The sequence below is a fragment of the Acanthopagrus latus genome, chromosome 11 (genome assembly GCF_904848185.1).
Source record: "Acanthopagrus latus isolate v.2019 chromosome 11, fAcaLat1.1, whole genome shotgun sequence".
In the NCBI taxonomy this organism is placed as follows: domain Eukaryota; kingdom Metazoa; phylum Chordata; class Actinopteri; order Spariformes; family Sparidae; genus Acanthopagrus; species Acanthopagrus latus.
In genome coordinates, this window is record NC_051049.1 from 17,079,011 (window position 1) to 17,100,600 (window position 21,590).

Genomic DNA, 21,590 nt, shown 5'->3' on the forward strand with positions numbered 1-21,590 from the left:
AAATTTAATAAGCACTAACAAAATGTCCTAAAAAATGTTATATTTTACTTATATATGTTATAAAGTTGTTTGTGTTTTGCTTATGTGTCATCTTCTCAGGGCCTTTTGTGGTGTCTACCTTGATATTATATTTTTTCCTGCTGTTCATCATGTTCCACCCAGTCGAAGACATTGACGAGTTTCTAGAGGTAAGAAGATATCAAACACTGGAAACATGCACTTGCTCAGCTCTGAAGACTGTGGCTTGCTGATCTCCATATTCTTTTAATGATTTTAAGTGCTATACAGGCCCAGTTTCATGAAGATGAGCATGTACATAACAGAAGTGTTGCAGAAACATACATTAACTCCTTAAGACCTGGCTGTTTTGCTAATAATCGCCATTGATTTCTCTGTACAGATTGTTTGTGTTCCGTATGAGTGGAGGATAAAACTCTTCATCATCATCTTAGTCAATGCTGCTGTGTCTGTTGTGGTGGAGGTAAGAAACACACTTGAACACAGGGTAACAGTAGATGTTTTTCTCATGTCCAGTTTTTGTTTTCTCATGCAGTGTTCTCATCTTTGTCTCATTCAGCTGGACAGCAGGTTTAAGTCTTGTGTTATGAGAAGAAATAATGTTGTACAGTGAAATATGTTGGAATTCTTTTTAGCAGAAAATGTTTTGCTTGTGTAATTGTTTTTGATTGATAGATGCTCTTCCTGGAAATATGACAATGGATAGTTTGCGCTGGTCTGCCACACTCAGTGGAGCAGTGTCCCTATGCCTTTGCCTTCCTTTTTAGAAAGCTGCCAGCTTCCAAACATGCAATGCTTAGCAGACACCCTGGATTAAGGCTGCACGATATTTGTCGTTTTTCTTTTCCACGCTAAAAATTCAGGATTAATCAAATTATAGAGTGGGGTACTAATAAGACAACCAGCACTGCAACAGCAAATGGACCACAACTCAATTAGATACATATGTGAGTGTGTGATTGTGAAAGACTCCCAGAGTTCAGACCTCCTGGTGAAAAGTCCATTTTGTTTTACCCACAGCCCTCAAAAATGATTCTGTTTACTCTTCAGTAAAATCAGACTGGGAAAAACTCACATCTGCTGGTTTCAAGTTCAACTTTTCTGCCCTCCCGATTTTCTGCCCTCTGGGAGATTAACAATGGCCTTATACACTCAGCGTGTCTGTTGCTTTGTTTCAGTGACACACTGAAAGTACAGACAGTGTCCAAGGACACACACGCAACAACATGGTCGGACTGGCTAACAGACGTGACCTGTTCAACAGTCCCAACTAGTGGCTGTTTGGGCCGGCCAAGCCAACAGGGGAGTAGCAGCATTTACGTTTTCCCACTTCAAGATGTTCACATTCGACATATTATTATTCCTCCTCCTCCTTGTATGAAGCAGCAAAACATCTATAACAGTTTGAGATAATTTGCTGACATTGGATGTCTTGTAATGCCAGTGTTGCGCATACGCACATTGCAATGTTGATGCTGAAACGGTACGTCGTGCAGCCCTATCCTGGTTGATGCTACTTCTAAAACTACCGGTCCAAATCCTTTTTCAGTGAATTAAAAAAAACTAAACAAAAAAAAACAATCAACTAAAATGGTTTTGCACATGAGCAACATTTTCTGCAGAGTTTCCAGTGTTTATGAAATTGGTATCCGTGCATTCTTCTTACTAATTTGTTTATTGTAATTTTAACCTCACTTGTATTAACACACAACTTAATGGGAGCAAACTCTAAGACAGCTACAGTGTGACTCTGCAAAAGCAATTGAATGGGACTTCAATTGTGTGCAAAATCACCAGCAGTCGCTATGTGAAATCAAATAAGCCTCTCTGTAATTCTTTCCCCTGCCCACTGCGCTATTCCATAGACCTTCATCCTTGACATCATCTTATGGAAGCTTGTGTTCAGCCGAGACAAACAGAGCAGCTTTGGCATCACTCCTGCTGCCCCGACACCACAGGTTGGGAATATCTGAAACCTTCTTCTTAAGCCCTTTCATTTTCCTCCTGTGTGGTGTTCCCTCTCTCTGTCCCCACCTTTTCCTCTAATGCTACAGACCGCACCTTTCTATCCTAACCTTTAACATAGACATGCATGTGCTAGACATCAGTCTCATTCTGATATTTCCTCTCCTTCTCGAGTTCCCCTTGAGTGGCCTTTTGCTCACGGCTTTATTTTTTAACAGATTCTGTTCACTGGCTCTGTTTTGAAATAAGATTGACTACTTTCAAGGGCATTTTTTATATATATATATTTTTACACATAATGCTAAACCTGAAAGCTATTTACTAATTAAGAGCTACTGCTGGTCACTGTTAAACACACTGACATTGAGATGAGTGGGTTTATGACTGGGAAGTCATTTTATTTGTTTCTTTTGAAGTTTGATGGTCAAGTGAATGAGTAATGCTCTCACCTCCTTTGGAAACCACCATGTCACATATGTTAAATTGGTCAGGCTTGATGGCGTCTAACCCAGCTTCACCCTTAAGGCCCCCACACATCACCCAAACTCAAACCAACAGCCAGCTGCCTTTATCCAACTACTCCATTGCCTCTCGTCTGACCCGTTCGGCAGAAAAGTTACACTGAACATACCGCTTTGATGTGCTGCCAGCTCCACAGCAGTGTGTACATTCTGCGCTTGCGCGAGATGCAATAAGCCTCCTTAACAGCATGTGGCGCTAGTCTTGTGCCAGTACTCCAAAACATGAAAACAGAAAATGATGGAATGGAGAGCATAGAAAAACAAAGTGCACACAGTATTCCGCCCCTCCCACACACCACGCTGATTCACTAGCACACTGCCAGTCAGAATGGTCATACAGCTAGCACACAACCAATCAGAGAATCCAATGGCTCAGACGGCCAACAGCCAATCTTCTCAGACTTTGCATGTTGAATTGGAGCAGACGTTGTCCGTGGGATTGCTAAAGCTTCCAACACAGCTGAACACACTGATCAGATTTGTTCCTGAACTCGTCTGAGTCTCCCCAAACGCTTCAGATGGCCAACGGTTGGCCCGGTGTGTTTCAGGCTTTAAGGTGGCAATATACATTACAATGTCATATGATAGTTTGTACTACATACTGTAGATTCCCATTGTATGGTATTTTTATGGCAGAAGAATATGTTTGAAAGAGTCATATGTGCTGGACAGATTGTTGTGGAATACAGTTATTTGTAGCCAATTATGAATATACAAATGTGCCTTTATTATCATCATCATGGCCCAAACAGATTCCCATTGCTTTTGTAGAAGCGATGATTGCCTCCTACTCTCCCTTCGTCTACTGCATCACCAGTTTCAACCTATGTGCTATACTAAGATCTACTTGCTGCACTAATGTTAGTTTACCTGTTATGTCGTCAATGACTGTCACTGTCAGTAGTTACTGTTATGTACAGTATTTTCTAATATGAGGTTAAAGACATTTATTTTTCATTTTTTGTATCTGTAACGACCTGCTGTGCAAGACTTTTGTTTGTATGATCTTTGACTCCATGAGCTTGTTTTCCAAGGAGTGGGCTTACTGTTTAAGATATGAACGGCCAACTCCTTCACACTATTATCATGCTGAATTTTGGTTTGAATGACTTGCATGCATGCATGCACACTTTGCAATTTCAGTGTTAAGAAATGTGCCTCCTCCAGTTTTATATGTTGCATGCAAAAGTTATATCAGCATGCACCGTGCCGATTTCCATTTGTCAGTAAATCTCAACAAAATATGACAAAAGTTCATGGAACCATTTATCTCTTTCTTTCTTCTTTCATCCTTTTCTCTGTTTATTTTTATTGAATTTTATTTTGTCTGTTTTTGGGGCTGTATTTTCAGGGTGCCATTGACCTGGGCGCCTTCAAGTGTCTGACACGGCTGTGCTGCCCACGCAAGTTGGCACCTAAGGCTCGCTACATGCATCTCGCCCAGGAGCTCAGTGTGGACCCCGACTGGCCTCCAAAACCAACCACCACCACTGAAGCCAAACCCCGCCCTGAAAACGGCTCCACCTATCAATTCATGATCAATTCCTAGCACCCCCCCCGCCCCCAGAATCTAATCTGACCCTTTCATACACGAGACACGTATATGACACGTGTTCACTGAACCTATTCAAACCGAGTTGTTGCAGGAAAATTGCTTGCCATAACTGTTAAGAGACTTGGGGCTTATAGTTTCAGAGGCATTAGTGCAAAAAGAAACACGTATAAGAACCAAGTAAAATTTCAGTTCTCTCTGGCTTGCCCTCTTGCGCACTCTCAGGTGTCTTGCTTGTCATTAAATGGCATTTCAACATCAGTAACATTAGATCTAATTCCCGTTCCTTATTGCAACGTCTGTTCACCGTAGCTGAGCAGCAAGGTTTGGAGGAAGATTAATAAATGACATCTACAGATTGACGGTTTGATATCCCCTCACTTTATCTGTGTGAAAGGGGTTGGAAAAAACACTTTATTTCATACGTGAAATGGCATGGTAGTTGTTGAAGGATTGAAAATGTTTGCTTTTATACCATTGTTAAAGTAACAGGATCTGAAAATGTATTTGGAACCACAGTACTCAAAGAGAGTTTTAGCTGAAGTATAAGATAATATATCTGAGGCTTTCAGGATGATCACTGGAAATGTATACTATAGGATGAAGCAGATATTGGCCCAAAAGAGCCATTTCACTTTGGCCTTTGTGTCTCTGACTGAAATAGCAAGTGAGAGAATTGCTCGATTGAGAAAGAGTCTGGAAGTGAGAACCCGGAAGAACAAGTTTTGACTTAAAAATTGAGACATTATGAATGGTTGAACGTACATGGAGTAACAGATAGATATTGTTGGGTGGCTTTACTGACCACACTATGTGATCTAATCATAATGTCTTTTTTTTAAATCAGCAGCATTTTTTCTCTATGTTCATACTCCTGGGCAGCCAACACCTCACTTAAAGGATGTTCACACAGCGAGTTACTTGTTCAACAAGCTGCTATGGGCGGTGGAGGCTCTGATTGCTACCATGTAGTGGTCTTTTTAATCTAACGCACATACTGCATAGATATAGAGTAAATTTAAAGAGCTAGCATTACCACCTGTCAAGCGCTCACTAGAGGACATAGAATCATAACCAAAAAGAAAAGCTGGAAAGCTTACCATGGAGCTCCAGGGATAATTGAAATTACAAATTTAAGACCAGTATTCAAGTAGTCTTTCAAGCACACTGAGATGTAGAAGATTAGGACTTTGGAACAGTTGCAGTTAACGCGTTTAATTGCAAACCCCATGCAGAAATCAAAGAACATTATAGATCACCAATGGGTGGCTGAAACCACAAACCTGACCTGTGGTTGAATTTTCCTCATAATTTGGTCAAAATGTTCCAAAACATTAGGGCATGTAAAAAGTACAGTGCCTACAGAGAACAGTGAGGGAGACAGATTTCCAACCACAGGCAGGATTTCTGCTTTGTTTGTAATTAACTGTCAGGGTTTTAGCAAATATATTGTTGGGTTAGAAATTTAATGTAAAAGACTTACAAAAAGACAAATTTAATCCCAACTTTTTGCCATACCAGTGGATCTGATAGCCTTTTGTTCCAGATGGAAATACCTTCGATATTATTTGAGAACATTCATGGTCCGGAACAAGTCATCATTTCTTTACTTTAATATTAATGCTAACATACAACATATTAGTATCCATAACTCACATGTTAATTGTTAACACTCAATGTCAGCAAGTCTGACAGGGAACAACATGGCCTTCCTCTGGCGCTCCCATCAGGCCAAACCCTTTTGCCCCACTGGTGGAATAGATGGAATAATAGCAAACTTTTTATCCATAAAAAGATGTTGATTGCTAGTGTGTAATGACCTGTACACAGTCAAGGGGCCATTAATCTATTTTTTTTTTTTTTTTTTGCATCTATGAGCCATGTCCTGTCAGCCCCTAATGGTATCAGACAGGAGACTGAAAGCAAACCAAGACTTGCATGAAGCCAGCTCCCTGTCATCGTGTTCTGAAAACGTGATGGCTGCAATACTAGAAATATTACTGTAATTACAGCATTACTGTAGAATTTAGAAACATTCACATTAACATCTCTGTATTTTGAAAAGAAATCTGCTCAAGAAACGCATACAGTAGCATGAATCTGGCTGGTTATCATGGACCGTTACAGTCACATGCATGAGATCATGCTGTATGAATCCAAGCATCTTACATTTAGGAACTCATGTCAGATTGGCTCCAGTAGTTAGCCAGTAGTACTGCTTATGTTTTTTTGTTAAACAAAATTCTTCCTGTGGAAGACTGATCTAAAGTGTAAACAAGGCAAAGCATTGTGAATCTTATCAGCTCACAGTTCTTGGCACGTTCAAAGCATCCATGCAACAACACACTCCTGCTATGGTGGATGCTGGTGACCATATACACTCATGTATTACACAGAGGCTACCTACATAGAGAGCTAAGGGCTATAGATTTATGTTCACTGCTCTTTCTTTGACATGCATCTGTTCTTTAGGTGTCAAACACCCACTCCATGTAAACTTTAGACGGCGGCTGTAATACTGTGTAGCTTCTTTCCTAATGAGAACATGACTGACTGAAATTCATTATGTGTAAGCTACCATGAAAACTGGTACCATTTGAAATCATTATGACTTAAATTAAGCTCACCCAGGCCTTTTGTAAGGGAAAAAAAACAACATTCGTTTTACAGCCATCTTTTAAAGCAGTGTTTGATATTCAGAAGACCAGTTTAGGCTGGAGTGTCACCAACACACATTGTCAGTATAACTGTATACTCTACATAGCAGCCTGCCTTTCATGACTTGTATGGTTTAATATTAATGATTTCAAACAGTGTTTTCAGAGTGCTAATCAGTGGTAACTGTATGGGATGCCCTGTCAAAAGAATGTCAAACTAAATGTAATTTTACTCTTACTTCCTGACAAAATTAAGCAAATGGTATCTCAAAACAACAGCGCTTCATTAATTGATACTTAACATCACATTTAGCTTATCCATTTATTATTTTTATTCATGTAGAAACAAAATCACAGCAGATTTGTCTAATATCCACATCAACAAGAGTCCAGAGTTGCTCTGTTCCTATAAAAGCCATCGTCTATTGGGATACTTGTAATATTATAACAAATGCACACAGAACTTTGGATCCATACAGTTTTTATGATAAGCGCAAATGTGGTATGTGACCTTAGTTTTGATGGGTACATTGTTTATTTGATGAGGATAGGTATAGTGTTTTGTTATAGTATTTTGTGGGTTAACTGTCACTGTGAGAAGAAAGATATATAGCAGACAAAACTAGAGTGAAATGTGTGACACTGCTGCCAATTTTGATAAAGCGTTCGATATGTTGTCAAAGCAAAAAATGTCTAAATGACTTACATCTGTGGGATTTCAACAATGTTCTTCATGTGCCCAAACATAGGCCACATGAGCATTCGTGAGTTCACATGAATTTTCAATGGAATTTATTTGAGATTTCCTTTCAGGCTTTAATTTCTTTCTCTGGAAACCTACTGAGGCTAAAATTGAATGTTGTTTAAAGGACAAAATTTAATGCAATGCAATACTATGATTAATGATTATATTTCCAAAGACTTTTCTTCACATCTGTATTGGTTATTTGAAAAATTCAGAGAAAAAGAGAGGAAAAAAGGAAGAAGTTATATTTTAAACTGTGTTCAGTTCTGTCAAAAATGATTTGACTGGGCAGAAGTGGATGATAATATAAGACATTGGATTCTATCTGTATATATGAGATGTACATTTCTAGTGTGAGCATAAAAGTCAAAAGATTATAGTTATAAAAATGTTTGATTTTTTGGATTATCAAAGGGCTGGTGTGTCTTTTTCTACTATTTTGGTACTGTGTTACAATCAGTTGTCTGTCTACTTTTTGATTTGTACTGTCTGTTGGATTTATTTGTACTTTCAGTTTTGTTATCGAGTTGCATTAGCTTGGATCTTCCGCAGTAGGGCATAAATTGTGGGCATTTATTTCACAATATGAATCAGTTATCGTCACGTATGATCAGGGCACTTGGATCAACATTTGTTCTATCTTGGGTAAATTTAATGCAGCTCATGTCTACTGTAGAGTGGAAAGATTTGTCTCTGCAGGTTCTCAGCTTTTCTTTTGCTTTTTTTTTTATTTGTGTAAAACCAAGGATCTGACACAAGAAGGGAATTCAACTGATGATATTTGGCACCTCCTCTTAACGAATTTCAGAATTCATCAGACAATCTTACTTTTCTGTCCGATCATTAAGTGTACATATTTTATTTCTTTCTCAAACGATTAAAAAAAAAAAGATCAAAAAAGTTATTGGCAGCAAAAAGTGTGTGTAGTTGCTCGGTTTCAGCGGTCAGCTAAAGACGTGATTTTATTGCTGCTAGGGGTGAAATGATTCAGTATCAGCTGTTTCATAACCTGACACAGAAAATTCATCAATTTAATGACGTGCAAAGTGTAAATACTACAGTTGCTTTTTGTCTACGCTACAGTTCTGCCTTTTATTCTGACAGCTATGTCAAAGCAATGGATTTTATGCTGAAACCTCTATGCTCTTATACAGGTACAACATATACCGACCGCTGACCGTTAGCATTGGCCTCTAATTCACGTCATGTATTTTAAACAAACCATCGAATGGCATTTAGATTGAGTCAGCCACTGAGTGTATGAAACCTCACGTGGATGTTGTTTCCTCAGGGAAATGTGTCTATTTGTAATGAATAGAGAAAATAATAAAAGTTGCTACCCAAACTGAATGAAGACATACTGTTGGTAAAAACATTTTTATGATAGTCCATCTGTGTGTCGGCTCTGTCAGGCATACTTTTTGTTTGCAGCGCCCACACCTCAACAAGAAGCTTGTCTGGGGTATATGTATTGTTTTTATTGGCAGAGATGTACTTTTTTTTTTTTTTTTGGAAGATTTTTGTACTTTATAATTTATTTCTTATTTATTTTCACTTCTTTTTCCCTGAGGATTGTATTTCAAATTTATCTTGATTTCTTTCTTTTCAATAAATGTTCTGAAAACACTCTGCTGAATGTCTGAGTAATTTGTATCCATTTAGCATGAAGTGGGACACCGAAATGCTGCAGCAGCTTCAGGACAGTATGAAGAGCACACCTGAAGCTGCCAGTATATTTAGGCAAATTGTTTGCTGGAAAGTTGACATCAATCACCCAACAAAGTCATGCTGAGGAATGCTCTGCGTACATACCGAGGCCTTATCAGCCCATTTTGATGCATGCACTCTAGAAATGTCAACATTGGAGGCTCTGGCATCAGATTTGGATAATTACGAGACAGCTTCAGTCTTGAGAAGTTCCTCCTCTCAACATAAGGTACACAAGTGTTGAAGATTCTGTGTATATCTGGAGGCAGATGAGCAGTGTTAAACAAAATTCTTCACTTGTAATTCTTTTGAAAATGAGACCTAAGAGAGAAAGTTTGATACCCACAAATCACTAACACATCAACTTTGAATTCTCCGGGTGTGACGTGCAACATTTTGCTTACATTACATATTTGACAGGATATGCCTAATATCACGACTATTTTTAACTTGTATTCATAATAGGACTGAGCAGAAGTCTGTTAGTCAACCATTTAAATTCAACTGCGCTATCCTTACCTAGACTGAGCTACACCTGTCTATTTAAATGACTCATTATTAATTATGTTATCCATGTTGCCCATTTAAACATCAGCTTTTGACCCTGATATTTGCATTTCCCATCACTCTGTGAGGCTGCAGACTTTGCATGAGAGAATTGCTCATACTTAGCATTGTTATGATGGAAGCAAAAGCATAAATAGCAGAGAAATGAATTTTACATGTACATAATTGCAAGCACTGCTCTAAACAGTGCCTTTTCATGGTACCCCAAAGACACACTTGGTTAAAATACTAAAATATGACTTTGGTAAAACTGAAAGTCACCCATACCAATACTACATTAGTCATTAAATGTCATTAAATATCAAAAGTGATCAGTGCAATTAATGTCCAAGTATCTAATATTAAAAGTACTTATCTATTAAAGGTACAAGTAAAAGTATAATATACATACATGTACTGTATGCATATACTGTATACTATGGGTTGGCCAATTATTGGCCTGGTCAATTACTGGATCCAATATTCAGCCTTTTCCTGGTGATCCCAATCAGTGTTTTGTTATTTGAACAACAATAGAATATATAATTGTAAAAATTTGTTATTTTGGCTCTGATATGCATGCAGTCTGAAAAGTAATTAAGTTATGAAATGTAGTGGAGTAAAAAATATATTTATAATATTTGGCAGCAAAATGTAGTGGAGGAGAAGGAGGAAGTAGCAAAAAAGGAAAATTCTCAGGTATAGGTGCCTTAAAATTGTATTAAAGCTCAGTAATTGAGTAAATGTACTTATCACTGGTCCGACAAAGGCATGAACATAATTATTTTATTATCATCTGATGCAAAAAATATTCCTCTGGCCCAGATTAGTCATTTAACAAAGTGCCATAACCATTTGTATAAGATTTCAATATCTCAAAGATGTGACATGGGAACACAATCATGGTAGATCACAGCGGTTCACCCTGTTCTTTAGACGCATAGGAAGTATTTTCCCCGGTGCGTTTTCTGTCAGTGCTCATTTGTCCGTAGCACCTTTTACCGGAAGTGGACTGTCATTCTGGCTGTGTCCTTGTAAGCTAACGAGCTAGTTAACTAGCTGCCATAGCATGCAAGCAAATGTGTACCATCTGGAAAGATGAATTGAACCGTGCCTGAAGAGTGAATTTAAGAGAGAACAGAGTTTACCCGCTGTTTCTAACAGCGCCATGTTGCGTGTCGGGAGTAAAGCTGCCTGGTAGGTCCCCGTTTGATTAACGTAGCGGTAACAGAAGCTAGCTAGTTGTGTTAGCTGTGGTGGAGGAAAGCACAGATCGCTGGTCATTTGACAGCTGAGGACAGCGAAGCTAGCTTCCTCCTTCATGTAAATATATGTTGTCCAATTAAAATGACTAATATTTAAAAGATGGATATATGTATATATAGTATAGCTAGTTGAATAGCCACATACACTGTCTCCATACGCTGACACTGACATATTGTGCCGCTGTTTTGGATTTTATCGTTTCTTTAGCCAGCCAAGTTAGCTAGCTAACGTCAACCCGGGGGACGGTTTATCCTCCAGTATGGACATAATTGTCAGGTTGACTAACTTTGTGCTTTGTATTCTCTCAGATAACTACATGATAAAAGACTGTACACTGAATGAATCAAGACGGGATTTATTTACATGTTGTAACTCATTGCATTACGAATATATTTGAATGCTGCAAGTTAACGATAACGTTGCCTTAGTGTAAAATGTAACGTTATCCTCATCCTTTCTTGTCTATGACTTTATGACGCAGGCATTAGTGGTTTTGCTTTTTACTAACAGCACTACATAACAAAATTGTTAAATTGTCATAGTGTGACTCACTTGCACAGTAACTTAGCTATGTGCTCCATCACACTAATTAGTTGATACCCTCTCTGTAGTGCAGGCTGGTTGAAAGGTCTGGTGTGTGAGATTTAGGGGGATTAAAGATGATTGATTATTTGGCAGGACTGGAATAGAATATTTATCTTTGTGTGTTCATTTGTGTGTCACCTGAGCCACAATGTGTTTCTATTACCTCAGAAGGAACTTTTTATATCTACAGGGGTACAACCTCTCTTCTGCCATTTTTATACAGTAGCCCTGAATTGACGAATTAAAAGCTGACTATAGAAAGGGTCTTTTACTTTCACGCTTTTAGTGGCCATAGGGAAGAGGGAGATGAAGGGTATTTTGTTGATTGCAATCTCTGACCTTACGCACTGGAGCTTTAATTCACCTCCTTCATCATTTCCCAGGCTGGACATGGAGCACATTTAAATTTTACTTGATATAACTTTAAACTTACTGCTGCTGTTACTGTTGTTACACAAACAGCCACTAATATTACTAACAAGCTTTAAGTTTCCCTCCAAAGTGTAACGTTTTTGTCTGTAGAGTGATTCTCTTGAGAATACAATTGTATTTAATGTTCCTCTTTGGCCAGTATCTGCATCATCAGGGATACAATAAGGGGATGACTAAGCTTCCACAGTTATTGTATATTTTCGTGGATATAGTGTTTATAGGCACACAAGTAAGATGAGCTTATGTTGTTTATTATCCCATTTCCTTGTCATCCCAGCATGGCATGCAGGAACCTGGTCTCCACCAACATGGGGGTGAGATTTCGGGTACCACTGCAGAAGCTACACCCTCTGTCCCGTGCCATCCATCATCGCTACTCGGGCAACTCCAACCCTCAGCGAGCCCCTCATCGCACGGCAGCCCGATATTTCACCTCCATGTCGCGGTTGCCCATGCGGCCTCCAAAGCCTCCCCCAGGGTCAGGGGGGCGTAGCTATCAGCAGCAGCGCGGGTTCTGGGTGGCTCGCCTCGCTGCTCGGCTGCTGAAGCTCCGCTACATTTTGCTGGGTTCGGCAGTGGGAGGAGGCTACACAGCTAAAAAGGTCAGTGTTGAGGGTCACCAATTGAGGATTCATTAGCTACTCGTTACTTTTTCTGGCTCGTAAAAACAATTTAGTTCTCTTCTTTCTGTTATCTCATCATCACAGAGCTATAGAGTTCAACAGGGTGATAAACAAACATTTATACAGAACTTTATAAAAATGTTCCTGAGTAATTTAAAGAGCTGCCCCAGCCCTATATAGTTATGATGTCATATAGTAGACAGTAGAGGAAAGACTTCATAACTTCATGTTAGGATAACATAAGCATGTCATTATATCTCCAGACCTATGATGAGTGGAAGGACATGCTGCCGGATTTTAGTGAATACAACTGGGTCATTCCTGATTTTGTCTGGGAACTGAGTGAACAAATTGATCTTGGTAAGTGTTTTGATTTAAGTGAACATGCTAAACTGTTGCCTTGTTGTCCTTGTAAAGGATCCCTGATAGCCATAAAACCTGCTATTCTTTGGTTCATAGTTAAAGGGTGGCTATACATGTATCACAAGATTTACCCGCTGACCTTTGTCTTCTCCACTTGACATATTCATTCTTGCTTCCACAGATAAATTGGCCAAAGCTCTACCAGAGATGGAGGAAATAGCCAAGCTGCTACCTGACCTAGACAAGATAGGAGAGAACTTCACTTTCCTTAAAAGCCTCCTGTCCTCTGGTGAGTGAACAAAAACTTAACTATGTCCACATAAAGTTATCACATCATAAAGAAAAATTTGAATAATCATCATCAAATTATCTGCAGACATTGGAGTGCCTAGTTAAGTGTCAAAGTTTCAAATGAAGGTAACACAAGCAAACCTGTCTTCCACTGTTGCACCGGTCTCTACTCTTGAATATAAGATATTTAACAATCCAGTTGTGTGCCCTGTACCACGTTTCAACGTATGTTGACCTGAGCAGAATGAGATAACATGGACTGAGAGTTATGAAATGATATGAGGAAATGGCCTGCTTCAAGCTCTAAAATGCTGCTTTTTCTGCCTCACTCCCCCTACTTTGTGGCATTTGGTGTGTAGGAACTCTCTTTTTGACCAAATATAGGGTTATATATACTGCAGGTCTATAGACAATATGTTTTTGATCAGAAGTTCTATAGGAAATGCTGCCGTAGTTTTTTCAGCTTTCATTTATTCAGCTGGGACAAGGTGCATGTTGCTGAGCAGTCCTAAAATTGGAGACTGTGAATATTTCTATGCTCATGCCACTTTATTTTTTAAAAACAACACAAACATTGCTTTGTATCACTTTTAATTACTCACTGTTTCTGTCAGATAAAAGCTCTCCTTTTAATTAAATCTATATCATCCACTGTTTTTTGAAAACCACTTGTTGTTGTCAATTTGAATACCAGTGATTTCACTCCTGCGTTTTATTTTATTTTCTTTTACTATATCATGGCAATACAGCAGTAACGATTAGTCGATCGAAAGTTGCCAGCTATTTTGATAATTGAGTAATCATCATTTTTTAAGCCAAAGTGTCAATACGAAATTGATTCCAGTTTCTTAAATGTAACGATTTGCTGCATTTCTTTACTTGATTTATGGTAGTAAATGAAGAGTCTTTGGTTTTTGGACTGGTGGTTGGTCAAAGGAAGCAATTTTGACAATGTTGCTTTGGGCTCTGAGAAATAGTGATCAGCATTCAGTCTAAACAATGGATTAATCAGTAACATATTTTGCAGAGAAAATGAATGTGAGTTGCAGATCTACATGACGCACATATCTCAGCTCTTTCCTCGAATGTTGACAAAAGGATGTTGACAGCTCACCCTAGAATAATGCCATCCACTCATCATCACGTCAGCTTAAACTTGACATTTTACTGCTAATTTTCAACAGGGTTTTATCTTGTTTTCAAGCTGCTGAATAGTCTGCTTGTTAGGAGCCCTAAAAGAAGACATCTAATTTTGTGAAATTCCTCTTAGCGCCAAAGAAACTTGATTTATTCTTAAGTCACAAGATAATGGGAGTGATAATAGTCATATCAAAATACAGGAAAGGTATACAGGCAGGTATTTCCTCTATTAGCATCTCTTGCCAATAGAGGAAATACTTTTTGAATAGAACAAACTCTTGATCTCAATGACACACTTTGTCATTTTGGGCTCCTTCAAGGTCAGGCTCAGTTTGCAGTGTACTGATCTCCTTTAACAGTTTCTCATTCAGTGGCTACTTCACTTTAAGCTCTGGCACAGCAGCAGCTTTGTTTTAATACACATCATTTAGCTGTGTCCCTGCTTTGACCACCATCCCTCTGCTTCTGTCTTTTATGATTTTTATCTTGTGTTGTTCTTCCTTCTCCTCCTCCCCTACCCTCCTGTCCTCAACATTCTTCACAGGTGTGAGTTTGGGTAGTGAAGTCAAAGGAGCTTCTGGTCTGCATCTGTTGTTAGGTGTGTAAACCCCCGCACTCGGTAGCGCTGCCCACTCCCCTCTTTTCTCTCTGCCGCTGTTTGACCACCATCTTGCCACAATATTGGCATGGTTGTGGGTTCCTGCTTGCCATGGTTGGGCTCAAAAGGCGGTAGCAGGGCATCTTCCCAGGACGTTGGCTTCCAGGTTGCAGACCAGCGCTGCTGTCAAGGATGGCAGTGTTCATGTTTAACACAGGTTCTGTATTCAGTGAAATGTGAATGACCTGTCAGTAGGATGGTGAAAAGGTCTCATCTTTAACTTTTATTATTTATGTAGACATCCACTTTTACCCTGTGGCTGAAATCTGTTTACTGGAATTGATGAAAGCCTCACTCTTTAAGTTTTTCTCCCTTTCTCTAAATTATTTTAAAATCCTTGAAATTGATTATTCCATAGTGCAGTAAGACAGTGTTAAATTTAATTTTTATTTTCATTATTTATTTTTTTTTTAACAGTTTACTTCCTGGAAAAGCTCTTAAAGGCAGATCCACTGTGCATACCTTTCGTAGTCCCCTCCTCTCCTTTAACCTGACTGTCCTTGACTGTACTTTGCTCTACCTGTGTGGTTTTTGCCTCCTTTGACTTCCACCCTCTCTCCCCCCTGGCCTGTATGGGCTGCTTTCTTTAATCATGCTAACATTCACTAATCTTTGGGACGAGCTCATTCCACCTGTAGTTGCTTTTTCTCAAATGTTTGGAAAATGCACCAAAAATACATTTTACATAGAGCATCCATTCAATAGCTCAAGATATGCACACATTCCAATTTAAATTGACACCTCAATAACAAATAGTGGTACAATAGTATTTATATTATTTAGTTAAATTGTAATGATTATATAACTCTAAAATGCTATAAGCTCATTTACATTGGTATGTGTAAAGTCATAATCTTCAAAAGTCACCCGCCGGACCAGAATGGACCACACCTTTGCTGTGAGTCATAAATTAAATGAAGGAGTGTTCCTGGCTCTTTGCTTTTCAAGTTCAAACCCTTTTCATTGCTAAAGGAGAGTTTGATGTTTTTCTATTTATACATTTAGTGTACTTGGGTGTTACATTTGACTGTAAACATGGCATGACGGTATGCTGCATTTTGTAATCACCAGCCTCATTTCTATAGCTAAGCAGATTTTGCTTTGTGCCCAGCAGTAGCAGCATGTTAGCTCACATCATGACTTAACTCAGGCATGATTGATGCTTGATTCTTTTAATAGTTTTTATTTCTTTTTTTATTTAACCTTTTTTTAAAATGGATTTTTCAGTGAGTTTTCTTTGTGCTTCATGTCATTGTAAATATGCTTATTTATTTCTACAGAAACCACAGTCCACCAATCTTAATTTCAATTAACACCAGCTGGAAGTTTGAATAGAAGCACACAAATATTCTTTCTGGAACTCATCTTATAATAACTGGCAATATATTCTTTACATTTGCTACACATGCTATGGCCTGCACTATTTAAGCAGTACAGCAAAAGTCACACTACATTATATTCACTATATACACTATATCCAATCACAACTTCACATTTTCCATACGTGTAAATAAACATATGCACAAGTTTATGTACTGTTGTGTTATATCACTGCAACATTTTCCAGACATTTGAAATTGAATTACTCTGGTCTTTATATTTTATCATAGGCATGCTTTCAATGATAACTCTGGCTTTTTTCACTATTATCTTCCTAATCGTTTTTGTATTCAGCCCTTAAAAGTCAAAGATTCATTTGATAAGTAACCTCATTCTGTGTTGTTGTGTCTCCTCTGGTAGAAACCTCAGGTGATCCTCCCCTAAAAGCCACAGATTCCTCTACTGCAGCCACACAAGATGCCAGTGACAAGCAATACAAAAAGGCAAGTTCATAAAACCTTACAAAACTTTGCCCTCTCTGCTGCAGCTATGGCTTGGCTCACTCAGCTCTCCTTTGCAGCTTGGCTACCTTTTACTTCAAGAACTACAATCAGTTGATTCAGAATCTACCAAAAGAAATATATATTTAAGACTTTATTGTTTTAGGCATAAAAACAGCAGTTAAGGGCCCCATGGCACTTATTGATGTGTCACCTCATTTCATTTTACTTAATTTGTTAAAAGATACATTTAAAAGAAGCACTTAAATAAAAGCGACCCCTTCTTTGGATACATTTTGTACTACAGAGTAATGTCATATCTTTGGATGCATCTTGAGTCAGTTCAGCTGAATGTAAATGGTAAATTTTACACTGACTGCCAACCTACTGTATAAATAAAATGAGCATTTGACACCAAGTGGCATTGTTATAAGAAAATGGTTTTATGACACATTAGATGACCAGCCTTCTGTGTGAGTCTCACTACAGACCTGCTCATTCTTAATTGTGTTATTACATGAACCTTTATAACGTTTCGCCAGTAGAAGACATTATGCATATTGATATTTATCATTGCTTCAAAAGAGGTTTTTTATACTTGTAATGCTTTTAACTGTTCTCTAGAAGTCTCATTCATTGAAAATGTTGCTTTTTCCAGCTTTTTTATATAGGACTCTCTGGCAGAACACTTTGAATGCATATGTGTTTCATTTTTGCTGTCCTCTCTGTTTTTTGTTTCATGTTCTTTTCCACAAAGTGACCCATTCCGTGTCCCTCTGTTCTTTGCCTTTGTGTTTCTGTGTTTTTTGTTTTTTTTTAACAATGGACAGAGTTTAAGTTTAAACCTTGAAGACATGTGAATGTCTGAAAAATAATAATGTAAAAAACAACAACAAAAAAAAACGATGGCAGCTTTTCTCTCCTCTGCCCTGCTTTTAGTCTGCAATCATGGTCTCCAACATGAGCACATTTAACATAACTTATGCAGGAAAAAAATGAACTTGAAATTACATTAAACTGTTATATTATCATACAGGCCTTTCACAGGGCACAAGATGATGACGAGTTCATGTTGGGGACCCTTGAACTAAAGCAAATTTCACCTGCTGCATAGTATGCTTTTCTCCTTGTAGAGATATGTTCTGGTGCTTGCTATGCTTAGTTAATCACATCATCTTCACCTTCATCAGACCAATTATGCATTTACAGCACAGTAAAAACATTGCTTCTGAACTTGGTTATTATTTTACCTTTTATAGTAAAACTTGATATTCTATTTTTCTACTGCATTTTATACTTCTATACATTAGCATGAAGTCAATCATATTGTCATCAGAATCATAGTGAACGTGCAGTCATTAGTCCACAGTGGTGCATGATGTTGAGGACAGAACAGAGTCACTGTTGTTGCCACTTGCTGAGAGGTGCTGGTTGTGGTATTAGTCACCTCCTCTGCTTTCAGTTCGGCAAAGTTTGACATCTCCCCATTCTGTTTGAGAGAGACTGACTTTGTTGGGTCACACTGATGATGGTGGCGAGATTACCAAAGGCACAAACCTTGATTCTTTTAAACTCGAGCTATGACTGTAACGTGATTTTCCTGCCTGAACTGAACGAATGCCAGTGACTGAGAGTCTCAGGTTTCCTCTGTTGTCGCCCTGTGTTTGGGAGCAGCATTTGCCTACATGGCCGGCCAGCGCAGTGGCTGGTTATTGTCTTTGTTGGTGCTCCTACCTGTCTCTCATTATGACGTACCCCAGCAGGGTCTGCTTGGCGAGCTCATTCTTATTCAGCAGCAGATCCAGCGGCACGAGGAGGAGGTCCGGCGGGCCGCTGCAGCCAATAATGCGCGTCCCCCACCGCCAGAGCCTGCTCCCAGTCCGCCTCCGAACCCCAGCCCCCCTCAGCAGAAACGCAAGGTGAAGGTCCCAACCCACTTAGATCCGCCCTATCCCACCAAAGCCTCCTCAAAGATCAGAGAAGAAATTGAATATTTTTTTCTGGACCATTTAATTTCTACCATCCACTCTGACAAAATTAACACCAGGCTGAAAAGCAGGGTTTCACTCTCTCAATAGTAAAACATTTGTTGCACCTGTGACCACAACCGACATCACCGGTGGGTGTGGTTGGATGCGTGTTTACGTCACAGCTTCAAGCTCATGTAACAGTTCTGTCACAATTTGGAGTACACTCCAACATTTGAAATGCAGCAAATTGAGAAGTTAAACCATTAGATTTTCAGCTGATGTTAAGTTGTTCTTTAAAGATGCCTTCCAGACATCTAATTAAACATATAAGCAAATAAAACAAAAGGTGTCAGTATTGTTCAAAGCAGACTGACACACAAAAAGATAAATTCCCCCTTAAAATCCTTTAAATAAATAATCTACTCCTCCTCCTGGATATGCAAATTATGTTAAATTCTGAAGTTTTTCTCCTGGACATAATATGTGTCCTACCTCACTGTAAAGTTATTTCTCATTATACGAATGTGCCCTGGAGGCTTCAGGTCTTACCATCACATTCATTTGTTTAAATTACAAATCATTCTAATAGGCCAGAGCCTTAAAATTGGATCCTCAGTGAACAAGAAAAAAACAAACATATTTTTGACTGGAGGGGAACTTTAACTAATTTAATGTGTAAAGATGGAGCTCTCAATTTAGAGACTAATAGCACTTTTTATAAAAGAACCCAAGACCCAAATTTCAGAACAGCTGCCAAATAATTCACTAGTGCAATAATGATTTCCAGTACAATGGCCATGCAGTGAATGCAATGCTGGTTATACTGACAATGTTCAGTTTCTCTTGAAATTGAGGGTTTATTTTGTTCACCACATAGATGGCAACATTTTAAACTAAAATCAAACATTGCACAAATAAACTAAACAACTCCTCTCTGACTAAACCTATATATTGCATTGCTGTTGTAGTGGACTGCTTTATATTTTATTAAGTGTTTTGTGCCTAGCACCCTAATTTAAGCCATGGCCTTAGTGTTTTGAATATTTTTTAAAAACATTTTCATTTTACAATATTTTCAGTGGAGACGAATTGGCCCGTCAATCCTCTAGTCTGTCCTCTACAACACCCATGTATCACCCTATAGTGTGTCAGGCTGTGCTAAAGTATGCTTTATCAGTTGGCTATGGGGAAAAGGCATGCATGGACCTTTTTGTAGCCTTGTTCCAGAAGCACAGTGATGTACACCAGTCTCACGCTCTCATGCATATGGACGGATAATCAGCAGCTCCATTCATGTACGGAAGCACTGCATGGAGTGAAGTGGCAACCCGCTGCATGGTGTGAGCTGCACTTCTTGAAATGACCATGAATGGACACAGCTATATAAGACATTGTTGTCAGCAAGTAGAAGTCTTAAGCTAATGAGCAGTTTTGTAATGCTAAATAAGTCCCTTAATTGAGGACTTTCAAAACATTTTAATCCACTGTTGACACATACCACCAGAGGGTATTTAACAGCACATTGCTTGTTCCTGTTATGTTGTAAAGAAACAGTTTTTGGTGAAGTAGTTTGGTTAGTTCGGTGTTGTCTGTTGGTTTAGTTCCCTTTCTTCTGCTGCCAGTCCCATTTGTTCATGTGTGCTGTGTCTCTTGCTTTCTGTCCTGTCTCTCACCCTAACATGCAAACATGTTGCAAGTGTACAAGCGAAAGAATCAAATGAATTTTCCTCGATCATTAAAAATCAAACTATAATGACTGAATGATTTTGTGATTTGTGTTCAGCTGTATTTTTCAGGGCTCTCTCTTTGAATTGTGCCTGTTTGTGAATCAATAGCTTGTTGATCAAACCCAAGTAATACCAGAATGAGTAGTGTCTGCCTGAAATCTGATTTCTCTTGTTCTCTTTATGCATTAAACTAAACTGGTTCTTTCTGTAATACAGTGTGCACGTAATCAACCTTCAGGGTGCTGGTGGGATTTCATGCTTGTGAAGTGTAAAGGGAAGCCCTTAATTTCAGTGTGGGAAGAAAAGCATTAACTCAATTTGTTGCTGTTTTGTTCCTCTGTTGTTCTATTTCAATCTGTAGTCATCAGACAAAGAAAAGATAGACCAGCTCCAAGAGGATCTGCTCCGTACACAGGTACAGTAGATTGTGTATAACTAATCATAAAATCTGAACAGAATTACTTTGACCAGAGGAATGTTGGTCTTATGGAAGTCATCCAAGTCTTTTAGCACTTTTATTGTCCAGTATCTTTAAATAATTAATATCTTCTCCCTTAAAAGTGATCAAAACAGTCTGAAATCAAATATGTTAACATCTTTGTTACACCTACATCATAGTTACTTGTATTGTATCCTTCATACAGCCCAAATAGGCAGTAAAACTGCTGTGAAGTGTTGCTGATACAGGGCATCAATCATGTTCTATTGTTTATCCTGTAGCTAAAATATCAGCGCATGCTGGAGAGACTGGAGAAGGAGAATAAAGAGTTAAGGAAAGTGGTGCTGCAAAAAGATGATAAGGGCATTCACCAAAGAAAAGTGAAGGTGGGTTTAACATCAACACACACATACTGAAGACACCGCACACTAAATTCTCTGAAGTTTTTACTTTGAGGTCCCAGTTTTGTTTGATTTCAGAATATTTCATAAAGGAGTCACACTACAGACAAATATGCTTTTTAAGTTTGACTGTAATGCTGCTGATGCATATGATTCATTTTCAT

At 38.6% G+C, this 21,590-nt stretch overlaps 2 protein-coding genes across 6 annotated transcripts in view; both read left to right on the plus strand.

Annotated features, from left to right (window-relative positions):
* The window catches only part of atp13a3 (ATPase 13A3), a 35,648-nt gene extending 29,665 nt beyond the window's left edge, over window positions 1-5,983 (plus strand). The window contains exons 31-34 of one of the 2 annotated variants that reach the window (XM_037114420.1): window positions 100-188; window positions 401-481; window positions 1,884-1,976; window positions 3,856-5,983. In XM_037114420.1, coding sequence (XP_036970315.1) covers window positions 100-188; window positions 401-481; window positions 1,884-1,976; window positions 3,856-4,053 — 461 coding nt within the window. In that variant the 3' untranslated portion in view covers window positions 4,054-5,983. The remainder of the gene's footprint in view (window positions 1-99; window positions 189-400; window positions 482-1,883; window positions 1,977-3,855) is intronic. The other variant, XM_037114421.1, reaches the window with a different exon arrangement.
* Window positions 5,984-10,686: 4,703 nt separating this feature from the next.
* Window positions 10,687-21,590, plus strand: part of opa1 (OPA1 mitochondrial dynamin like GTPase) — a 39,983-nt gene continuing 29,079 nt past the window's right edge. The window contains exons 1-9 of one of the 4 annotated variants that reach the window (XM_037114821.1): window positions 10,687-10,908; window positions 12,272-12,596; window positions 12,881-12,977; window positions 13,162-13,269; window positions 14,956-15,009; window positions 16,810-16,892; window positions 18,653-18,808; window positions 20,948-21,001; window positions 21,307-21,411. In XM_037114821.1, coding sequence (XP_036970716.1) covers window positions 10,880-10,908; window positions 12,272-12,596; window positions 12,881-12,977; window positions 13,162-13,269; window positions 14,956-15,009; window positions 16,810-16,892; window positions 18,653-18,808; window positions 20,948-21,001; window positions 21,307-21,411 — 1,011 coding nt within the window. In that variant the 5' untranslated portion in view covers window positions 10,687-10,879. The remainder of the gene's footprint in view (window positions 10,909-12,271; window positions 12,597-12,880; window positions 12,978-13,161; window positions 13,270-14,955; window positions 15,010-16,809; window positions 16,893-18,652; window positions 18,809-20,947; window positions 21,002-21,306; window positions 21,412-21,590) is intronic. The other 3 variants (XM_037114824.1, XM_037114823.1, XM_037114825.1) reach the window with 3 other exon arrangements.